The following is a 23,465-nucleotide window of genomic DNA, read 5'->3' as shown; positions in this document are numbered from 1 at the left end:
GCGGCGGCCGCGGGGAGGGCGAGGGGAGGGGGGAGGGACGCGCGGGCCGTGGGCAGGAGCGGGGGGGCGGTGTCGGGGGGCGCCGGGGCTGCCGGGCAGGGTCCACTCCGCGGGGTCCGGCCCGGTCCGCCCGCCGCGGGCGTGTCCTGGGGGCTGGGTTACGGTGTGGACGACTTGAGAGGTGCGCGAGCAGGACGCCGCCCGGTGACCCCCCCAGCGGCAGTGCAGGAGGAGGGCGATGCTTTTTCCTAGAAGTTCCTGGTCTCGCTGCTGGTGCGTGGAGGAAGTGATTCTGTTTCAAGTAACTGTGTAACGTAGGATTGAATCCCCCCCTCCGTTTTTTGTTTTTTATCAAGTGTGTAGTTGCTCTGGACACCTTAAAGGAGATGAAGTTTCATTCTGGTTTTTTTTTTTTAAGTGTGGTTCTTTTTGCTTTTATTTCGCTTGATGGTTTTGGTTTCTGGTCGACTATTCCTGTAAAGAATAACATTTCGATAGTTGTGTGATATTTGATGCTATAGGAAGCAAAAAAGGCCTTCAGAAAATCTGTTTCACTCTTTTAAAGAGTGTGTGCCTAGCCATAAAATACGGATTTTTAGCTTTTATTGTGCGACGTGTCGATTTGATGTAGGACACAAATTTGTGTTATATCTTATCTTTTGGTCAACCTCAGAGTAGAAAGGGGCAACATTCACCTTCCACCGGAGGTGTGCCCGGCCGGGCTCACCAAAGACGGGCTCACGTCTTTGGGGCTCAGATCCCACGCCCTCATTTGCTCACTTTTCTTTCCCCCTCGGTTGCTCCCCCGCCAGGTTGGGAAACTCTGGAGGTCAGGGCAGGTTTTCTGCTCTGAATCCAGCACTTCAGTCAGTGACCTTAGAGTTAGGACCTTAGAACGACAGCACCTGAGCTAAGTTGAAGATACTCTTTAATTCGTGTTTTGGCCTTAGATAATATCCATATAATTTGCACATTGGTGGAATGAGATTTGAACCTCATGTACTTGGGTATTTTGCAGGAGGGAAGGGCGGATACTGAGATCTTTTCATTGTGCTCACATAAGCTCATTACCCATAGCTTGGTAAGCGGGAAGCTGAGCCTCCACTTGGCACCAGCAACAGCTCACAGTGGGCATTCCACCAAGGTTGACCCTGTTCTGGGCAGTTGATGTGTGCTAATTCGTCTCAGTGAGTAGGATGCTTCTGTACCTGTTCTAACCTCCAAGAAGCCAAAGCACCTTTAAGGAGCTTGCCCAAGATCGCAGAGCTGGGTTCTAACCGGGCCGTTGGGCCAACCCCAGACAAATGTTCCATGATTTCCCCAGAGCTACGTAGTCCCTGGCTTCATGTTTCCAAGAAAGGTGCTTTAGCCATGGACTTTTTTTTCAACATCTTTATTGGAGTATAGTTGCTTTACGATGGTTTGTTAGTTTCTGCTTTATAACAAAGTGAATCAGGCACGTATCCCCATATCTTAGCCATGGGTTTTAAGGAAATAAGATCTGTGACCTTTAGAACGATTTCTCGTTGTATTCAACAAATATTTATTACATCCTGTGTGCCAAGCACCCTGGTTGTAGCAGGGACCAGAAAGGTGGCCTTCCCAGCCCTGGAGACGTGTGTAATGGGGACCTGTGAGGGTCGGCAGCCATGTCCCTGGAGCCTGGGGCCCCTTTTTGGCACTTGAGGGTGGCATGTATTGAACATATACGTCTCCACGTCTAGTCCTCTACCTTCCCATCTTAACACGGCAGACGTCTCAGGTGTCACCTGGGGAGGCCCAGCCACAACCCTGTTGTGAAGCATTCTGCCTAATGCATTTCCTGAGCACCTTCTGTTTCCTAGCTGCCCATGTTCTTGCAGGCTTACGTTAACAGTGAGTTTAGGACTAAGGTGTATCTTTAATTTACTACTGATTTTCCACCGAGAACTGTCTTCTATTAGTATTCGATTAAATTCAGGCTGTTTCAGGCGAAGCGAGTTATGCTCTGATAAGAAAGGGTAGAATGAAAAGTTGGGCAGTTGGCCGCTCCCCTGATTGTCTGCTGTTACCGGCGGTGACCATGTATGCGTGTGTGAGCATCACAATGGCTTGTTGAGGAACTGTGTCACTGGGGCTTGGACACGGGGCGCCCAGTGCTTCAGGTGGCCCTTCGTGTGGATGGGGTTTGTCTTCTTGGTGAGGAAGGGAGGGTTTGGAGTGGGGACTTGGCTCCCGTTTTCTTTTTGGCGGTGGAGTTGTGGGTCCTGCTGTTGATGCTGGAAGTCTCTGTGACTGACCACAGGGTGCCTTATTGGCTTGGAGCCCCTTCCCTGGCAGCCCGCGGACTGGGTCTTTTTAGTGTGTGTTTCCCAGATGTTCCAGGTCCTGATTGTTTTTTATTTCTGTTAACATGATGTGTTTTACCTTTTTTATACACGTGTTGCAAGCTCCCAAGTGACTTGCATTTGGCTCTTACAGAGCCAAGGTTGAATGTTTACAGGTCAGCTCACTGTTGTCCTTGGGTCCCGTCCAGTAGAGGCCTGATTTCTCATACACCTGGTGGCTTCAGGAAGTCCTTTAAGAAAAACGTTCCTTAAACAGTCCCTTTTGCATTTTTTCTTATTTAAATGGTGGCGTCAGGTACAGTGGAAACCTAATGTTACTCTCTTTAGGGCCAGCATCAAATGATGTGTGTTAATTCCACTGCAAAGGCTCTGTGATTAACAGTTAATGGACATGTACTATTTGGGAAGGAGGAGGCCTAACGGTCTACATTGAGCTCCCTTGATCTTAAGTGCCCACACTTCCTGGAGTCTCTTGCTTAGGCCTCTTTTTTTTTTTTAATTCCAAACTCTATTTTATCCCCCTGCCCGAGCATGCGGGCAGTGGGATAAACTTTGTTTTCTACGCCTGAGTCTATTTCTGTTTTGTTATAAGTAAGTTCATTTATGTAAATTTTTTTAGATTCCACATATAAGTGATATATATTAGTCTTTCTCTGATTTCATTTAGTATAATAATCTCTGGGTCCATCTATGTTGCTGCAAATGGCGTTTCATTCTTTTTTATAGCTGGGTAATGTTTTGATGTATACATTAACCACATCTTCTTTATCCATTTCATCCATCAGTGGACATTTAGGTTGCTTCCATGTCTTGGCTATTGTGAATAGTGCTGCAGTGAACATTGCGGTGCATGTATCTTTTCAAATTAGTTTTCTCCAGATACATGCCCAGGAGTGGGGTTGCTGGATCATGTGGCAGCTCTAGTGTTTTAAGGAACCTCCATACTGTTCTCTTCATTTTATTTTTTGAGTAGTATGGTTGACCCTTGAACAACATGGGTTTGAACTGTCTGGTTACACTTACGCAGGGACTTTTTCCAGTAGTAACTACAGTACTACACAATCTGCGGTACACGGAAGCCAAGTTAAACACAGGAATTGGATGGGAGTCCAGTTCCTGCGTTGTTCAAAGGTCACCTCTAATTTTGAGGGTAAGTTGTTATGTGAAGTTGAATAGGTAATTGTACGCATTTTAATAAGAATTGTTGTAGCCATGATTGTAAAAACTACTTAGTAGGTGTGATTATCTTGTTTGTAATTTGTAAAGCAGATGTTTCTCTCTTGAGTGTCAAACTTAGGTGCTATGGTTTTGTTTTTCATATGCTGATAGAGACACTCCAGAGGTATTTAATACACCTTTACAACAGGAAGGTAAATGAGGTTTCCTCCCCAATGTAAAGATAGCTGTACGGTGTTTGGGTTGCAAAAATAAGTTTATAGAGAGAGAAAATTAGGATATAAAGAAAGGATATAAAATATGAAAGGATAGAAAGAAAGCAGAAACCCCAGAAATGGCACCATTTGGAAGCCCAGTTACAGCTGTGGATGTGTTTGTGAACTTGGTTGGGGTGGGATGGGGGGGTCAGGATGTGCTGGGAACTGTTACCTGCTAGCTTCGCTCAAGGGTGTGGGGCTCTTTCCATGGCAGGGGCTGTAGAGTTCATCATCCTTTAATTACAGTCTTAAAGAATTGCATCACATGGCTGTTTCTGGGTTTTTCTCAAACTGGTCTCCTGGTGATGGACATTGGTTTGTGTCCCTTAGTTTAAAAAAAAAAAAAAAAAAAGGCATGCTGGGAGCGCCCTTATAAACGCACCTGCACTTCCCTAGTTATCCCTGGCAGGTCACAGTGAAGCAGTCCCACCTGGCCGGGTGGAACAGAGGTGCTGCCTGCTCTGTGCCGAGCATGGAAGGGGCTCTTTGTAGATATTTGCAGATTCTCCTGTGAGGGCCTGTTTTCCCAACTACTCACCAGCAGACATTGTCATTTTAATAAATGACACAGGCTATTTATCATAATCTGACTGGCACTTGACACGATGGAGTTTCACAGTTGTCCCCATTTCCCTGGGCAGCACACCTAGCTGTTAGGTTTGCAGTTGGGGTTGAAGGCAGGGACACCCTGGTGTGAAGCCTGCCTTCTTCCGTGGTGCTGCCCCTTGAGCCTCTCAGCCCCCTGTCTGCTTATCAGAGGACTTACCCTACTTGTTAGTGTGTGGGTGTGGTCATGCTGTGGTCAGCAGAGGAGGACACTGGTGGCTGCCTTGGTCAGGACTGGGGATGCTGAGCCGGCACAAGGAGTGGTACCCCTGAGATGCCCCCCGTGCCCCATGGACACAGGGCTAGGTCAGTGCTAGCCATTGACTCTTCAGGTTTGTTAGATTGTAATTTAAACAGTATTTGTGTTTTTAGTAGTAAGGTGGCTTTCTTCTGCACTTTCCCCACCCGGGCAGTGGGCAGGAGTTGGGGAAGCTGCCTCAAGTTGAGCTCTGCATGGATCTGTAAAAATCAGTACAGAAAATCCTGTTTTTATTTAATAACTGCTTTATTTAAGCTTGGACCTTCCCCACTGCCCCCCAAAGCTAGACATTGGCCTCTTCTAATCTCAGAGAAAGAAAGGAGGATTCCAGCTCAAGTATACAGTTTAATTCTTGACTTCTGCATTTCCAAGGTCTCCAAGCATTATTTTTGCCCCTTGGCCTGTGGCATGAGATGCAGCTCCACTCATGAAGCAGATACTTGTGAGGCAGCAGCAGGCCTTTGGTTTTTTTCTCCAACCATTTTCTCTTTGGACTTAGGTGGCAGTCCCTCTGAATGCTGCAGTTTCGTAATTGGTGCCTTCTCATCCGAGGAGAGGTGGGGAGGGTCTGGGAGAGCAGCCTCCTGGAGCGTCACTGTCACGGCCCATCAAGAGCAGCCCCTTGACGTTGCCAGTAGTGTCAAGTCTGTGGTGGTGGCCATTCTCAGACTGACCCCTTTACACCTAAAATTAACAAGGACCCCAGAGGGCTATTGTTTACGTTGTATCTATTGATATTTCCCATATTTGGCATTAAAAATGAGACATTTAGGGGCTTCCCTGGTGGCGCAGTGGTTGAGAGTCCGCCTGCTGATGCAGGGGACGTGGGTTCGTGCCCCGGTCCGGGAAGATCCCACATGCTGCGGAGTGGCTGGGCCCGTGAGCCATGGCCGCTGAGCCTGCGCGTCCGGAGCCTGTGCTCCACAACGGGAGAGGCCACAACAGTGAGAGGCCCGTGTACCGCAGAAAGAAAAAAAAAAGAGAGACATTTAAATTTACTTACTTAAAAATAATAACATAAATGACACTTTATGGGAACTATGTTCCAAAACAAAAACAATTTAATGAGAAAGGTAGTGTTGTCCTAGGGTTTTGCAGCTCTCCAGAACGTCTGGCTTAAGCGACAGTAGCCAGATTCTCTTGTCTCCTTCGTCCTATCTCTGTCATTTGGCTTCTGAGAAACCACCACATCCGTGCCCTTAGTGTTGTGCAAATAGTTTGCCCTTGGAGGGGCCCTCCTGAAAGGCCCGGGGGCCACACTTTGAGAACCTCTGCTCTGGGTCATGGTTAGAAATGCTCTTGTTGTTGAGAAATGGGAATTTAAAAAGGCAGTTGACTCTGAACTTGTAACACCTGGGGAAATGGGTTACTTTTAAGATAGGCAGTGTTTTCAGGGGGCCCTCAACCACGTTCTTGCTTTTTGGGAAAAACGTGGAATATCTGGCTAGTTTGTGGTCCCTAGTGAAGAGGGTTCAGTGCACACGTCCCCCTCAAAGTGGACCGCCTGGAACCAGAGCCCTAGAGTACAGCCGGGGTGCGCTCTGGGTGAGGAGGCCCCAAGGGTCTTGCGGCCTGAGGGAACGGTGGGTGGCATTTTGCCTTTATCGTAGGCTGTCCTCACCCACAGCCTCTCACCGGATCCTTACCAACAGCTCTTGCTGCAGTGAGACACGGTGCGCCGGGCCTGCACTGGGTGCTACGGGTGACACGGGGATCTGGCAGCAGTGCCCCCGTGGGCGCTGGAAGGGAGTAGCCAGCCCGGGTGCACTCGGGGCCCAGACAGACCATTGCGGATATGAAAGCGATAGGGTGAGCAGTTAGGGGGGCGGAGCTGGAGGATCAGGGTCCCTAGGAAGCAGCCCCTGAGGTGCCCAGCAGGGCTGACTGTCCTGGGGAGCGACTTACTGTGCCCAGGGTCCCGTCTGTGACCCTCCCCCCCTCCCGCCTCACAGTCACACCCTCTGTCTTGGTTGGGGAAGGAGAGGGGAGGCTCCCTCTTGGGGGCCCATCCCAGTGTTGTCCTGGATATTTAGCCAGACCTGCCCCATCTTGCAGACTCCGTGAGAACAAGAGCCTGTGCAGTTCAGAGGGGCCCTAAGACCCTGGCAGGAGCCTTGTCTTACAGGCACCAACCCCAGGGTGTAGGATTCAGATAGTCCCTTGCCAGTGTCTGAAGCCATGTTTTCTTGTTCCTTGAGAGACAAGAGGGAGCTGCCTCAGTCCCCTCGGGCTGCCATGGCAAGGACCACAGACTGGGAGCTTTTGCACAGTGGACTTGATTGCTCGCAGCTCTGAAGGCGGGAGGCCCAAGGTCAGGATGCCGGGGCAGTTGGGTCCCGGTGGCAGGGCCAGGTGAGCTCTGGGGCCTCTTTTCCAGGGCAGGTATCCCATTCAGGAGGGCTCCGAGGGCACAAACGTGCAGACCACAGCAGGAGTCCATCCAAGGTAGCAAGTGGTTTCGTAGAGAACAGGGAGAGCCTCGTTTCCTCCACCTTAACCTGGACGCATTCAGGTGGCTCTGCTGGTTGTTCCTGAAGCGCTTTTGGAGAGCTGCCCACCGAGGTCACAAGCCTGTGTTTTCACTAGGAAGTGGATAGAGAGAAACCAGAGTGCCCACTGCCCACCCGCAATGGGGGAGCTGGGGTCCCGGCCTCACCAGAGCTTGGCCGAGGCACCAGTCCTGGCGAGCTTTTAAGCAACAAGTTTTACTTTTTGTCTGCACAGACCTGTAAAGCAAAAACACCTAAGAAATTTTGAACAGCAGGTGGTTCCTAGATTTCTCTCTGTAGTTACTGCTTGAGAAGCTCACCGTGCTGTGGGTCCTTTTGCTTCAGTGGAATTTTAATAATGACAGTGTTACTTGGAAAGCAGCATACTTTGGATTGGCCACCTAAAGGACTGCAGTGCCACTTGTGCAGTCGAGTCAGGATGAGCGTGGGGTAGCGTGGGGTCGCTGAGAGGGAGCGCTGCCAGGTCGGCAGAATGTCGTGTGTCCTCTCAAATTCCTGGACGTGCCCTCGTTAGTGACTATCCCATTAATAAAAACGGAATTGTGAAAGAGGCTTTAATTGGGAAAGCTTGCGTTTTTAAGTACTTCATAGAACTTTCAGCATCTTCTCAGTCCCTCCTCATCCCCAGCAAAGGATTCGTCATGAGACGGAAGACTCTTAACGTGAAATATCAGTAACTGTGAACTTTGGCCCAGCCTGTTAGAACCATAAATTGAGTTAGCAGAGTCCGAAATAATGAGGTTATGTTGTAGCATTGGATATAAATTGTGACCGGCAGGTTAGAATTGTTTCAAAATTAAAATTGTTAGCTTTGAATATTGTTTTGGGGGTGTGAGATTCGGAGGACCACCTTGTTTTGCCGCTAGGTGGGCAGGACAGGTGTGCGCTTGTGTGTTATCTTTTTGAGAAGCTGCAACTGTTTTCTTGTGTTTGTTGTGCTGTGGAAATAGGAGCTTCATTGTGGTTATGTATTATATTTTAAAGTATCAGAGAAATTAGTCTCCAGTCCATAGAACTAAACATCTTCAAATGGGTAAGAGGCGGTTACTTACCCGTCACGAGCTTTGTAGAAGTGGAGCCTTCAGATTTACGTGGTTGTAGAGTTGGGCATCACTCACGTTTGGGGAGCGTATTTTTGGTTTTGCTCTAAAGAAAATCACTTCTGGCAGCTTAACGTTTTTCAAGGGTTGGATAGTCTGAAGGGAAAATGAAGCGGTGGTTTTAGAACAGTTTTGTGGAAGCAAATGTTTCCTCTCCTCTGACACTGAAGTGCGGATATGTGTGACTGCTTGGCGTGTATCCAGCATGTTCTTGAGCTACCGGAAACGGTGTGTTTTGAAACCCTTTGGAGGCTAAGAGCTCAGAAGCCCTGTCCAGGGTCACAGTCGGCCTCGTGAGCCGGCCCTGCCGGGTCGGCGTTTGCACTGCTGGCACAGAGGTTCCTGGTAGCGCCCCTGAGGGGCCAGAGGGGCCTGCAGCCAGGGGCCGCAGAGCATCACCGATGGACTGCATTTTTCCAGGTGGTGTGTGGCAGGCATTTTCTCGAAGATGCACAGTGTGAGACTGGAGGAAAGTAACTGACAATGTTTGTTACTGATGACAAAATTCCAGCTTTAAACGAAAGTTAGCATTTTGAAAAGCTTCTATCTGCCACCCTGAGCTTGATGCCTTCCCAGTAATGAAAGACATTTCAGGAGATGGGCGCTAACGTTAACAGATGCGTCTCATGTTGTCTAATGAAATGTGCCAGCGTGTGGACTCTGCATGTGTCCAGCTGGCCACCGTGCACACAGGCAAAAGATGTTTTCAGAGTGCGTTACGACCCAGGAAGGTGTGGAGCATTCATGGACGTGGTTGCAGATTCGTGTCACAACTACTTTTCATGTAAATGCGGCCTGTCGAGGTTTGATGTGGTATCAGGGAACATCCACAATTCTGAAAGCCTTTCTCAGGTTTAATTTTGGAAATACATATCCCACATAAGCAACCGCTCTTTGGGGTCCTCAGTTTTTAAAAACTGAGGTCCCTTTATAAAGGGACCTCAACAGCAAAAAGTTGGAGAGCTGCCTGGGAGGTGGTGGGCTGCTTCCTGCCCTTGGGTGGTCTGGGGGAACCTAAGGTTTCATGTTGGTATTCGTAGGTCTGCTTAGGAAATGGAGCAGTTTTCAGCTGAGAGGACATTTGCACTTAGAAATGTAAAGATATAAAACTATCTCAGTGCATTATGTTCGCCTCCAGGTTTTCTTTTTCCCAGTTTCAGGGATGCCCGCCCACCGTTCTTTTCCTCTGGGGAAACGTTGTTACTAGTATGGTGTGACCACCGTTTGGTGACCTGCTGTTGTGTGTGGACCCACATTTTAAGTTGTGTTAGGAGCATAACACAATTTTTCTTTTTTAACTTTTGCCTTCATCATAGGGGTTTGTTTTTGTTTCATGACCTGAAATTTTACATTAGAATTTCTGGGAAGAAATTATGAAAGTGATCTTGCAAATGTAAAATCAAAAAAAAAAATGAACCAAAATGAACCAGATTATCTACAATGATATGATCTATTCTGAATAAAGTACTTCATTCCACTTAACAGAAATAACTGGATTTTCCTTTTCTGATTATTCAGAACTCAAATCCAGAGGCATGGGGTTTTTTTTGGGGGGGGGGTTCATATTAACATAAATTGAAAAAACTTTTTAATTCCTGAGAACATCGTAATTTCTTTGCTTTTATAAATGTTCACTGTTGTGAACAGTTTCTCCTGAGAAGTTTCTCGTTTTGAGATGGGTTGACCACATGTGAGAGAGGTGGTGGCCATGGGGGGGGCGGGGGTGACCAGAGTGAGATGGTCGCTATCTCTTTAAAAGGAGGTGGGACGGAATGTTTGCTCTGAGGTCACCAAGGAGACCACAGTTACAGGGGAGGCAGTTGGTGTGAGGTGAGGAAGAGGTGAGGTGCGGGCAGGGAGTCCTGGGTCTAGAATGCGAAATGTGTTAAAATGTTAACATCGAGGACTTACCTAGAAACAGAGACACGTTTGTGGAGCAAACTAGGTATCGTGATTGAATGAGGGCACAGGAGGAGAAACGTTCTTTAAATATGTAAATACACGTAGATGAGCTGTACCACGGTGATGTTCAATAATCATAACATTAGTCCTCTGAAATCTCTCTTAGATTTTTAACTAAAAGGATGACATAGGTATAGTGTTCTAGGGCTTCCTTGGTGGCACAGTGGTTAAGAATCCGCCTGCCAAGGCAGGGGACACGGGTTCGATCCCTGGTCAGGGAACTTAAGATCCCACATGCAGCGGAGCAACTAAGTCCATGTGCAACAACTACTGAGCCTGCGCTCTAGAGCCCACTCAGTAGCCACAACTACTGAGCCCACGTGCCACAACTACTGAGCCCGCATACCACAACTACTGAAGCCATGCGCCTAGAGCCTGTGCTCCACAACAAGAGAAGCCACCGCAATGAGAAGCCCACGCACCACAACGAAGAGTAGACCCCCGCTCGCTGCAACTAGAGAAAACCCACGCGCAGCAGCAAAGACCAACGCAGCCAAAAATTAAATAGATTTTTTTTAAAAAAAGGATTTCTAGGGCTTCCCTGGTGGCGCAGTGGTTGAGAGTCTGCCTGCCGATGCAGGGGACAGGGGTTCGTGCCCCGGTCCGGGAAGATCCCACATGCCGCGGAGCGGCTGGGCCCGTGAGCCATGGCCGCTGAGCCTCCTGCGCGTCCGGAGCCTGTGCTCCACAACGGGAGAGACCACAACAGGGAGAGGCCCGCGTACCGCAAAAAAAAAAAAAAAAAAAAAAAATCTAAATAATGACTTTTCATGTGTAATTTTTTTGTTCATGTTTTCATGTTTTGTTCCTTTCTCTCTTGTCTCTGGGTTTTTATTGACCTTGGTCCATCTCAAAAGTAAGATTGTAATTGGAAAGCATCTGGTACCAATTATCAGTTTTCAAACTCTCCTTCCCACTGAGGCCTCTGCCCTCTGCCCACCAGCTTCCTCCCCACCAGTGTGCCAGCCGAGGCCTGTCCAGCCCGCCCCTTGCTTTCAGAGTGTAGTCAAAGTATCTTCCTTTCTTTAAAAGTCCTTAAGGGAAGCAGGGGACTTTGTTTTGTGGATTTTGTTTGTCGACTCGCTGAATGTCTTTGTGGGTCACGTAATGTACATTCAAATAAGAGATTGTTTGGAAAGTTTCATGCCTTTTTTTCCCTTAAACATGATTTTAGTTATAGTTGCTTTAAATCTTTAAACTATTTTGTTGTTTTCTTTTAGGAGCTTACTCCGTGATCACAGTCTCGAGATAATCTGCGTTGTAATCTGTGAATAGTGACCGACAGCAGCAGTGTTGCGGGGCTTGGCGCTTCCCTTGGACCCTGCAGTTGCATCGGCCAGGCTTTGGTTGTTTTTAGGAAGTCGGAAGAAGCGCCCAAGCTTCCATGTGGGGCAGGTAACGTGGCAATAGTGTTAAACGCCAGCAACACAATTTTAAGTTTTGATGTCATGTTTTCTATTTCAGAAGTGGCATTATATGTAAAGAAACTAATGTAACATTAGTATTTGTTTGAAATGGTTTAAGCTTTAGCCCGAGATTTCTTGAAGAGTGTCTAATTGTGTGTTAAGAATCTGATTCAGAGCACTACTTTATCTTTACATGAGTGGTTTTTTTAGTGCATTTACGATGACGTTTTATATTCTCTCTGGTGAGAACTGTATTTTGTAGAGGAGAGTCCTTCCTGCAGAAAGCCTTGGGTGACCAGGACAGTGGCGTGGTCCTTGGTGGCACAGGTGCTGATGTCACAGCTACTCCTGCAGCTTCCGAGTGGCCTGGGAGAGTGTGGGCCTAGGCCCAGGGTGGGGGAGTTACAGACCTGGACACGGAAATGGGAGGTGACAATACTTAGTGGGAACCAAAAAGAGAATTCAATTGTGTGTGATGTTTAATTTTGTGTATTTTCTGTTTGAAGGTTTTCATTCTGTATTAGTCCTTCCCCTGGGATGGAACATGGCATAAAACCTGAGTCATCGTTAGCATTTAAATGTAATTGAAGCCTGCACAGCTTGGGAAAAAATTCTCAAGGTATATACTATCTTTTTCAGGCTTTTTCATTTTAAACAGGAGTGAAGTTTTCACAGACATGACCCTTTAAACAGTCTGTTAGAAAGAGGAGAGAAGAAATACACACCAAAGGTGCCGTGTGGCTCAGTATTTTCTCAGCGTCCGCATCGACTGCTGCTGCAGACCCTGCGCGCAGCGCTGAATGGGCCCATCTTGTGTCAACAGTCGTGGCTCGGGAATCTGGGCAGGGTTCAGGGTCCGAATCCCCCATCTCCATGTGATCCCTCCAGCAGCGTGGTCAGACGTCTCACACACAGCTTGGGGCTTCCAAGCAGTAGGCCCAGAGCCAGCACAGCGCTCTGTCCACCGAGCTCTGCGGGCAGAGCCAGGTGGGCCCCGCGTCTCTGTGCTGGAGAGCCCGAGGCACCCGCCACCCTGTCCTGTCCTGGCAGCACTGCTGCTCGCTTCCTCTTTCCCTGCTACCACTTGTACAAATCCTCGTCCTCAGCAGTTGACCAGTTCACAGATTTGGTTTGCTAGCTGTGTTTGTCTACTGAACATTAGATACGTAACTGTTACAGTTTTCTTCAAGAACCCCCTTGAATCCTCTCAGCGCACTTTAGGAAACACCTTCGGTTTTTGTAGGTGGAGAATTGTTGCGATTCACTGTGTCTGGGTTTCCTCCGTGTGGGTGTTGCCCCTTCTCGTGCGCTCTCGTGGCTGGTGGGTGCCTGTCCTGGTCCTGGACCGCGGCCCTGGCTGACGCCTGGTGTGGTTTGATTGCATTTCCCCGTTAGGTATGGACGAGAAGGGTGACCCGAGTGGTGAGGATGCGCCCAAGGCCATCAAGCCCACCAGCAAAGAGTTCAGGAAGACGTGGGGGTTCCGGAGGACCACCATCGCCAAGCGCGAGGGCGCTGGGGATGTGGAGATGGATGCCCTGGACCCGCTGCCCCGGCAGCAGCAGAGCCTGTCGCTGCGTCGCAGTGGAAGGCAGCCGAAGCGGACCGAGCGGGTGGAGGAGTTCCTGACCACGGTACGGCGCCGGGGCCGGAGGGGCACCCCCGTGTCCCTAGAGGACTCGGCGGAGCCGGCGTCCTGTCCAGTGACAGATGCGGAGAGCGCCTCTGAGGGGAGCGTGGAGAGCACCTCGGATGGGAAGAGCGGTCCCAGGTCTGGCTCCACGGGTGCTAAGGAACGAAAGGCCTCCTCGGCAAAGGCCAGAGGGCGTGGCGACGAGGATGACACCTCCGATAGCGACAGTGATGGGCTGACTTTGAAAGAACTCCAGAATCGCCTGCGGAGAAAGCGCGAGCAGGAGCCCACGGACAGGCCCCCCAAGGGCGTCCAGAGCCGCCTGCGGAAGAAGCATCGGGAGGAGGACCCGGTGGAGACCATGGACGTTGAGGCAGGCGATGCAGTGGAGGGCTCGCTGCCCGTCCCGCAGGAGCCGGAGGCCGACCTGGGGGCTGCGTCCCAGGCGGCGAAAATGGACAGAGAGAGCCAACTGGAAGGGAGGGCGGCCCCAGGGGGGAATGCAGAGGAACCCGGAGACGCAGTCCGACACAAGCCCGAATGTGAGGTGTACGACCCCAATGCCCTGTACTGCCTGTGCCGCCAGCCTCATAATAACAGGTGGGTCGTGGGAGGATGGAGTGGCTGCCCAGGCTTCTGGGGGGAGTCCGAGCTGTGGAAAGTGCCAGAGAGCGTTTTCCATTCGTCTTAGTTTAGAGAGTCCCAGGGTGGCCTGAATGAGGGACTTGTTCTCTTGGGAAAGACGAACAAGTCATTGTCCAAAAACAAAAACGGCGTGGGTGGGCACTGCCAAGAGCCACACCCTCCACCAAGGTGAGGGCTGGCGTGGGACATTGGCTGCCTCGGTCCCACCAGCCACGGACAAGGCGGCCTGGACCAGAGGGGATCTGCTGTCCCAGAGAGCTTGCTGGGTGACGCTGCTCCAGACCGGCTGAGACTGGGCTGTGGTGTGGACATTGGGGCAGCTCAGGGTGTGTGGGGGGGTATAGGCGTGGCTGCCCTTCTGTGGACGAGAACTGTGGTGTCAAGGGCAGAGTGCTTCCCTCAAAGAAAAGATGAAGCAAATTTGATTGAATGTTAGTAAAATTGAGAAGGGCACGTGGATGCTCTTTATTCTATTCTCTCCACGTTTCTGTAATATTTTTGTTTTTTTCATAATAGAAGGTTGAAATTTGACTTGTGTTTAAAATTGAGTTGGTCTCTCACTTTCCATTCCTATACTAATAATATCCATTCTTTATTTTATCATTCCAGATTTATGATTTGCTGTGACCGATGTGAAGAATGGTTTCATGGCGACTGTGTGGGCATTTCTGAGGCTCGAGGGAGGCTCTTGGAAAGGAACGGGGAGGATTACATCTGCCCAAACTGCACCATCCTGCAAGTGCAGGACGAGCCCAGCTCTGAGACCACAGGCACGCAGGACTCGAGGTCGAGACCTGCGGACGCCGACGGCACAGACTGTACAAGTATAGGAACCGTGGAGCAGAAATCGAGTGAAGACCAAGGAATTAAGGGTAGAATTGAGAAAGCTGCAAACCCAAGTGGCAAGAAAAAACTCAAGATATTCCAGCCCGTAAGTACCTGTCTCCCAAGGTCAGCGGTAGAGGTGACCGTGGAGCCCTCAGCTGCCATTGGCAGAAACATCAAGACAGGAGCGTTTGTCTTCTGAGATAAGTTAGCTTTTCCCAGGAGTGGCATTGTGCGCAGGGCTGGGCTCTGCGAGCTCCCAGGTCCATGCACCTGCTCCAGGCTGGCAGGCCTATCTATTCTTACTCTATGTTTGTTAATCATATCTATCTCCTATGCTGTTATTACTGACTTAACATTTTCCATAAGTGGACTCACTTTTTTAAGTCTTCCCTTCAGTTTTCTCATGAATGGATCCTGAGTTTGAAGTGCATATGTGAACAAAATTATTTTTGAGTCACAGGGGCACATGTGCACCTATATTACCCGTCACCGCCTTGAGAGAACCAGTGGTCTTGTCCCTGCCTCGCAGCAAGATGCCAAGGCCAGCGGTGGTGACCGCACGGCTCCCCAGGGTGACAGTTCAGCTGCGGCTGGCACGCCCTCTGTTATGGTGGTCTCCCGCTCCCCAGTGCTTGTGCAGCTCTATATGCTCCTTCCCTAGCTCTGTTCACTCGTTTCTCCTGCCCAAGGGCCGTGATTCTTGGTCATGGTTTCCGTGCATCTTGAGAGCTGTCTCAGGCTCTCAGGATTGTCCTACTCAGAGCATGTTTTCACCCCAGGCCTTCCTTGAATTGGGGGCCCATGCCGCCCCCACAGCCCGTTCTCTAGCCAGTGTTGGGCATGCAGACGACTTTGCGGTGGCCGTGTCATAGCTTCCCGCCGTCTCCCCCTTGCACTGACGTAGCCTCGAGGGCTGGACCATTTAAATTTTACCTGTCATGGGGGTATGAGGAGGCATCGAGTGGAAGTATGATGATAACTGGTAAGGAAGAAGAATTAATGGAAATGTAAGTCAGTAGGAAACGTCATGTTATTGCTGATGTGTTTGAGACTACACATAAAGTATTTTTCTGAGTAAAATTTGGATTCTGTGGAGAAAAAACAATTAAGTGCATAATTTGAGACACAAGATTTTGCTCAAGTACATTTGAGGGGTATGTTCATGTATCTTATTAGTCTCGACCGTCAAAACATGTTCTAGTGATCGTGGACAGCTGTGCTCAGCCCTTGTCGTGAGCCAGGCTCCTACTGCACGGCAGGCAGCCACAGACTTGTTTAGCGGCTTAAACAACACACATTTATTCGCTCAGAAGCCCAGGCCTGGCTTAGCCGGGCCCCCTCTGCTCTGGGTCTTACAAGATTGCCCTCCAGGTGTCGGTGGGGGCTGAGGTCTCATCAGAGGCTCGGCTGGGGAAAGATCCACTTCCAAAAGCTCTGACTTGGTTTAGCAGGTAAAATATGTCCCGGGCAATTTGTGTGGCATGGTGACACCAAAAAGTTATCTGTTGTTTTCTGAGACCCACGTTTAATTGGGTGTCCTGGGTGTCGTCTCACAACCTTGCCCGCCGAGCCTAGGCCTGGGCGCCCTCTCAGCAGAGGCAGCAGTGGAATCCTTTCTCTTCTGGAGGCTCAGTTCCTCTTTTAAGGGTTTCAGTTGATGAAGTTGGACCCTTTGGACTAACTCACAATCCTCTCACTTGGGATCTTAATTTCGTTGGTAAAACCCCTGCCCATCTGCCCGATAAGGGGACCTCCTTGTGGCGTGCGGTCCCATTGTGTCCAGGAGTGTGCAGCAGGAGTGCCGGGGTCCCCTTAGAGTTCTGCCCTTCCTGCGGGGCATGACGGGCAGGTAAGAACTTGAGGCCCTTACTCAGGGGAGGTGGAGTTGTGTGTTTTGAATAAACAGAGGTACATCTTTATTCATAATTTCTTCATACATGATTAAAAGCAGTAATCTCGGTACCGTGAATAGTTGTATTACGAAGTGCCACAGCCACCAAAGCGGGCGAGCACTGAAGCCGCGTCTGATCCTGCAGGTCGTAGAGGCGCCTGGTGCCGCCAGGTGCATTGGCCCCGGGTGCTCAAGCGTGGCGCAGCCCGACTCTGTCTACTGCAGCAGCGACTGTATCCTGAAACACGCCGCGGCCACCATGCGCTTCCTGAGCGCAGGGAAAGAGCAGAAACCAAAACCTAAAGAGAAACCCAAGACAAAGCCGGAAAAAATCATTCTTCAGAAATGTAGCGTTCAGGTGAGTTGACGGAGGCCAACCATTTGTGTAGTTGAAACCAAAAGCGTCTGGAGGTTACGGGCTCGGTGGGTTGGTTTGGAGAGTGTAGGGCACACAGGCCCAGACAGGATGCGGCGCCTTTGCACTGCCCTCCGCCTTGCCCACGAGTGTTCTCGTCAGCATTACAAATAGGCACGTGTTCTCATGTTTTCCTTCTCCGCCTCTAGCCGAGGGATTAACTGATAGAAACGTGGGAACCGGCTGCTGCATGGAATAGCTCTCCACCCACACACCAGCCCCGCCGGGAGGAGAGCGGTCCCTGTTGGAGTCTGTGTGGGGAGTTGACGTGCAGGCAGCGGGGTGGCAAGTGGGTTCTGGGGGTGCCGCACTGAGTTCCTGGTGGGGTACAGCGATGTTGTTTGGACGCCTGTCCTTTCTCCACGTGCTGTTGTGTCTGCAGCTCCTGCCTGTCAGTGTTATTTGGGCGCGTTCTCACACAGGGCCCCGGCCAGCCGTGCTCTCCGCCTTGCTTCACTGCCTCACTCCATGGCCCCTCGGTTATCCTGGTGGCCTAGCACCTCATCAGGATGCTAGGATGACGGGTTATTCTGTCAGGGACCTTCTCATCGCTCGGATGTTGATGCGGGCCTGCTGGATGTGGGGGAGTAGCCAGCCCGCTGCTGAGCAGATGCAGTGTATTGGGCTTAGGATGGCCCAGGAGCTGATTGAGTCGTGACCCTCACTGCAGAGTGAAATGAGCAAAGGTTAATTTCTGACCTCATTAATGATTGGGGCTTTACTGATTATCCAGGCAGGCATTAAAATCTCTTCTGTGCACAAGAGACTGGCTCCAGACAAGAAGGAGAACGCAGCGAAGAAGGTGGCACTGGTCCCTCCAAGGAGTGAGGTCCTCGCTAAGGAGCCGCCCTGTGAGAGCAGCACGCCGTCCTGGGCCAGCGACCACAATTACAATGCAGTAAAGCCAGAAAAGACTGCTGCCCCCTGGCCGCCACTGTTGTATAAATGTATGTATCACCCGGGGGGAGCTCTGGACCCTTCCCGGTCTTTCTGGACGGCCGTGCACTCGGGCCTGTCCAGAGCTAGGAGTTCTAGCCGTGTTTTCTGCTGCACCTGCAGAGATCAAAGCCCTTGCCCAAGTCCAGGAGGCCTCCTGAGCCCCGCGTGCCCATCCTTAGTCTGTCGGGACTTCTTGTCAGTGTTTCCAAAAAGCTGTACGAGACCCGTTGCTGAATGTCTCACCTCTGACGATTGATGTCTTTAATCGCTTTTCTTTACTATCAGTCTCTGGTAAGTATGTGTAGTATCTTCAGCAGAATGTGACAAGGGGGCGCGCTGCCTGGCACTCAAGGTCCGCCGTCATCCAGATGTTCACCACAGCGCCGTCACCGCCGTGGGCTCTCCACGCGGGGGTCTTTCCACACAGTCTGCTCCCAGCACACGTGACCCTCACTTCCTTGTATATTGTGGGAACCTATTACTATTAGCACAGTAGTGTTGTAGCTGATTTTCAACTGAAGCATGAGTTTCAGGAGTTATATTATTTTTGACGGAACCGGAATTTTTTTTATGTCCAATTCACATACTACACACAACATAAACACACATGCCAGTCTTGAAGGCCATTTACCCTGCTTCCTGTGCTTGAAGGTAAGTGAGCACAGTGTCTCCACTCTGAGCAGCACCCAGACCAGGAGTCTTGGCGTGCACTGCTGGGTCATCCCACCCCAGGCTTCAAGTTCAGACAGACCTTTGCAATCCCATGAGATCATGCAGCTTGAATCTTTTCTCTTTCTTCTTTTTTTCAGCTCATTCTCCAAAATTAAATTTTAGAAATTTAAATTGCTCTGGGGCACATCTTATTCTTATTCTATGGTTAAGGTCATTTTGTGTTCAGTTTTTATTTATGCTATCTTTTATTTATACTCTTGCAACTTTTTTTAAAAGCACAAGAGGTTAAATGGCCCCAAATCCCAGGATTATAGCCACGTGCTGCTTCCTCCTCTCAGCGGGCTGTTTAGGCCAGTGGCCTGAGGGAAGGCCTCATGGATGTAGTGTGGCTAGAAAACTGCATAACTAGATGCATTTTGAGAATGTAAATGACCCAAGACCTGAGAAATGGAGTTGCAAGTGAACTGCAAAGCAATGCTGTGTGTGTATATATATGCATATTTATCTATTTTATTTTATTTATTTTTGGATTTTTGGAGTGAGTGGTTAAATATAGAGTTAACCAGTTGCTGTATTAAAATGAGTCTCAATACACCTCAGGTTGTTTGAACCAAGAACTTCATGCTAACAACGTGTCGCAAATACCCATCAAGTTCTAGCACCTCTACACAGTAGCGCCTCTACGGGGGTTACGAATGGACCTAAATATAAGCATCGCCCAGCTGGGAAGGGGTGGGGAGCAGTCGCGTTGGAATCCTGTGCTAAACGTTCTCAGTTGGTTATAGGCACGCGACAGAATAAAAGGAAAACCGAGGTGTGGCCACAAAACCCTGGGTGACTGGCTTCAATTCAGTTAACTCCCATCTCTGTTGGCCAGAGTTGGGAGACTGCCCCAGGCTCCGAGTGCGGGGCCAGATGTAGGGCGCACGGTGAGAAAGGAGGCTTGGCGGGGTTTGGGGGAGGGGTGGGTGCTCACTTATCCCCAGTTCTGACTTCCTGGTTTTTGAGGGAAGACTGGGGTGGAGGGGCGGGGAGACTTGCCCCCAGGAGGTGGTGGCTCTGCTCACAGGCGGGGTTTCTCTTCCCTCTGCCCCACCCTCCCTCTCTGCACATCAGCTCCTCACTGATCACCTTCCCAGCACATTTACGTCTCAGAACTACGTGGATGGATAGCCACAGCTTCTAGCCTGCATAAGGGACATGGTTTTGAGCTAGTTGCTTCTGATCATTTTTTGTTATCCCAGAAATGTCATCTTCCCAAAAGATGATTGGGAGGAGTGTAAAAGGTCGCTGGTAAACACCCGACTTCAGCCTCGGTGAGTAGCAGCTGTGCCTCTGCCTCTTCCCCAAACCATTACTTGACAGTGGCAGTGGCTGTGGACCTTCCCCGGGTCCCCACACACAGGCACAATGGGAGGGGGTCCCTCGCATACACTCAGCAGAACCCTGCATCCCCACCAGGGCCCCCACCTGCCTCCCTGGCTGCAGAGCGTGATATGTTTCTGGGTGCAGGTGATGCCAGGACAGCTCTTAGGAAGGGGGCGTTTTCCATGTTGACCTGGATTCAGGTCAAATCTTGGGTCGATCCTTGGGCAGCCAATGTGCTGCCCCTGGAGGTGCTCTGCCCCCCACCCCCTTCTCCCAGGCCATTGGCGCTGGCCTTGGGTTGTGGGTTCAGGGCAGCCCTTCATGAGCGTCACGGGCAAGACCTTGCTACACAGAGGCTCTGACCTGCTTCTCTCATGGGACAGTCAGTAGATCTTCAGGTCCTCGGGGTGGTGGGATTAACACGTACTTGTTCTCTGATGAGTTTTTTTTTTTAATTTTTCAGAGTTTCTGAGAACAAAACCAGTGTAACTCATGGAAACGATTGCCATTTTCTTTCCCCCCAGGTCACTGTGTTTCTTACTCCTCCTCATGGTTCCTCTTCATTTCCTCTCCGTCGCCTCTCATTACTGTCCAGGCACAGGCACGAAGAGGGCTGAAAACGTTCTTCGAAAGTGTCCCTGGTTTGTTAGGGTTTGGAAGTGGAATTGTGATAGGCATAGGCACATTTCCCCATGTTTGGGGCTCCCTAAATGGCCCTGAGATGACTTAAAACTCTGGGGACCTGAACAAATTTTGACTGGAAAATCAGATTTCTGCAGTTTCATGTAGCTTTGAGAATTGAAATGGGGACCCCTTGCAGCACCTGTGCACCCAGGTCCAGTGATGTGTTAGCATCCTGCCCCGATGCGAGCGTTGCCCCGTGGTCCCCGTGTGCCACATGTCCGGTCCCCGTGCTATGGCGAAGTGGATCTGGGGACGCGGGTTTCACAGGGATTGGTGTGGGTTCCGGGAGCACGCTTCACAGGTAGTAAGAGAAGACAAGTCCCCACGGTGAGATAGATGGGGGGGGGGGGATGGGGTGCCTGGGACCCAGGGGTGTTTGGTAGAAATGGAACGGTGGGAGAGGCATGTTTTATCAGCTGCACGAGCTGTTTTTATCTGTGTCTTCCAGATCTTCAGTGGCAAAAAAATGTGGGTGGGGACAAAGCAGCCTTGTACATCTCACCAATCTCCTCCCCCCATTTGGAGAGAGAACCAAAACTTGTCCTGATAAGGATTTACCTTGACAGCTGTTTTTAAAGTTATCCAAATAGCTGGAATTTTCTTGGTCATTGACATTCTCTCGTATTTTTAAGTGTTTTACTTTTTACAGTTTTTTTTTTTTTAATAGCCAACTTCAGAAAATCAGTGCAGGGGAGGTTTCGCATGTACATGTACTTTTTCTGACAGAGACCCTCAGATGTATCCTGGCTGCCCCCCTTAGTTCTTATGCTTTAGCGGGGGTGGGGGTGGGTAGAAGTTTCTAGCAGGAGTGGTCCTGCTCACCTCACCTGCCCTTTGGCCTTCATGTGGCCTCTGGGGCTCTGCATCTCCTGTGGCACTGTTCACAGACGGTCCCGCGGCAGAGTCCCTTAGGTGGCATCGAGTCCCGAGGGTTCTTTTGAAGATGCAGCTGTAAACCCTCCCACACGGTGTAGGAGTCTCAGGCATATTTGAAGCTGTGAAGTAATGTTTTTGATTTTTTGCGTGTTGCACGTCACCGTGCACGTAGTCATAGTCTTACCTTCTGAAAGTTAAAGAAGTAAACCTGGAAGATCGATAAGAAGGGTTTCCACTTTGATTTCTGTCAACGAAGGTCGGGGCGTTGCCATGCACCTGGAGGCGTCAGCGAGACGAGCACAAAGGTAACGGCCGCTTAACCCGCCGGGGTCAGCAGGTGCCGCGGGCTATGTGCCCCAGAGTCTTACCACGCCCCCGGCCCCATCATGTTGCTTGAAGTAGCAGGTGATGCAGGCACAGATAACGGTTAACGTTGAACCTTGTCAAAGTGGTGAAAGTGCCTGTTGGCGGGTTTTGGAAGTGAGGGAAAGCAGCAGCTCTACTTCCAGCTGAGTCTCAGGTCTGGCGGCCAGTCCCCACCAGTCCAGTTGGCGTAGACAGGAGAGTGGAACGCCTGCCTCACACACAGCCTCGGCCCCGTTTCCTTCTCGTGGTTCATGCTGAGGGATGATGTGACCATTTTTTTTCATATATTACCAGTCCAACATGAATTGGGTTTTGGTTTTCAAAATCTGTGAAACTCTGAAAACAAGGAAGGGTCCATTTGCCTCCGGAGGTGTACTTGGTTTTTTTGCAAGCTTGTTATGGCCAGTTCTCTGCACCTCTCTTGAGGTGTAAGTCGCTCAGATACTGCACATCAGTAAGAAAAAAGTCAATCTGGACAAGCTTTGTGTAGCCCCAGATCATGGCAGTTTGGCTGTGGACCCACATACAGAACCCTAGCGATGGAGAGCAGCTGGCGCGAGGGCCCCAGAGATGGAGATCAGGCCTCCCAAGTCTTCAGTGGGGAGTCTCTCTGTTTCTGTGTAAGCACAACTTTAATTCTCCAGGAATAATGCACTGCAGAATATTTAAGCAAAGGCACAAAAGCAGAATGTTCTCTCTTGCTACTTGAATTTTCACACTAGGAAACGTCTTGACAGCCAAGAAACAAAGTTGAAATGAGAAACGTCTTCGTACACGTGTCAGGCTGAGCTGAAAATAGAGCTGATGTCACAGTGAGCAGAGCCCACTCCCCCCAGCCCCTGCTGCTCCACTGTGTCCTCTGAGCCCTGGCTGGTCCCGTTACGTTACCCGGGCCTTGTGGCGGTAGCTGCCTTGCCTCGGCCTCACCACTGAGCCTGGGTGGATCTGGGGCCCTGTGGGAATGGGGGGGGGGAGGGGACGTTCCGACCTGCACCACGTGGGCTTGCTTGGCGCCTGGTCACATAAGAAGCTCTTTGATTTCTTTGGCGTTTACAGCCAATCATTCTGAGTAGTGTCTCTCCCCCTGCCCCCCACCGTGTCAGTGTGACTGAAAGCCTCATATCTGGGGATTTTTAGGGTAAATTGGCACCTCTTTGGGGCAGGACAAAAGGTATAAAGCAGTGACCGTCCCTCAGGGTTTCTCACTGGTCCCTGTGAGGGGCCACCCCGACAACGGCTGTCACTGGGCGGGGGCCGCGCGATGCTGTGCGACTCGGGCTCCTGCCCGGCGCTGGTTCCTCGTCCTGCTGCACAGCACTGGCTGCTCGGAGTAACACAGCTTCCACTCCCGGTTCCTCCTGTCCCCACCAAGGCCCACCAGTGCCACCCAGTGGCCAGCGATGCCACAGCACCACGGCCCACCTTGCCGTGTGGCAAGGCCCCCAGTTTCATGCTTATTGGGAAGTTAGCCAATTAGATTGTTGCTGGTCCCTGAGCGCACCGGCCTGCCTGGTTCCTACCGGGCTTCACCACAAACAACTCGTT

The 23,465-nt window shown here is 50.4% G+C and overlaps 1 protein-coding gene across 3 annotated transcripts in view; it reads left to right on the top strand.

Moving 5' to 3' along the window:
• DIDO1 (death inducer-obliterator 1) overlaps positions 1–23,465 on the top strand; it is a 51,794-nt gene that overhangs the window by 7,922 nt on the left and 20,407 nt on the right. For all 3 annotated transcript variants that reach the window (XM_067708682.1, XM_067708684.1, XM_067708683.1), the window contains exons 2-7: positions 11,418–11,592; positions 12,110–12,222; positions 12,999–13,836; positions 14,491–14,812; positions 16,746–16,958; positions 17,749–17,962. In XM_067708682.1, coding sequence (XP_067564783.1) covers positions 13,001–13,836; positions 14,491–14,812; positions 16,746–16,958; positions 17,749–17,962 — 1,585 coding nt within the window. In that variant the 5' untranslated portion in view covers positions 11,418–11,592; positions 12,110–12,222; positions 12,999–13,000. The remainder of the gene's footprint in view (positions 1–11,417; positions 11,593–12,109; positions 12,223–12,998; positions 13,837–14,490; positions 14,813–16,745; positions 16,959–17,748; positions 17,963–23,465) is intronic.

Source organism: Pseudorca crassidens, chromosome 15 (genome assembly GCF_039906515.1).
Source record: "Pseudorca crassidens isolate mPseCra1 chromosome 15, mPseCra1.hap1, whole genome shotgun sequence".
NCBI lineage: Eukaryota > Metazoa > Chordata > Mammalia > Artiodactyla > Delphinidae > Pseudorca > Pseudorca crassidens.
Note: the sequence above shows the minus strand (reverse complement) of the source record. Positions and strands in the feature narration are given on the sequence as shown.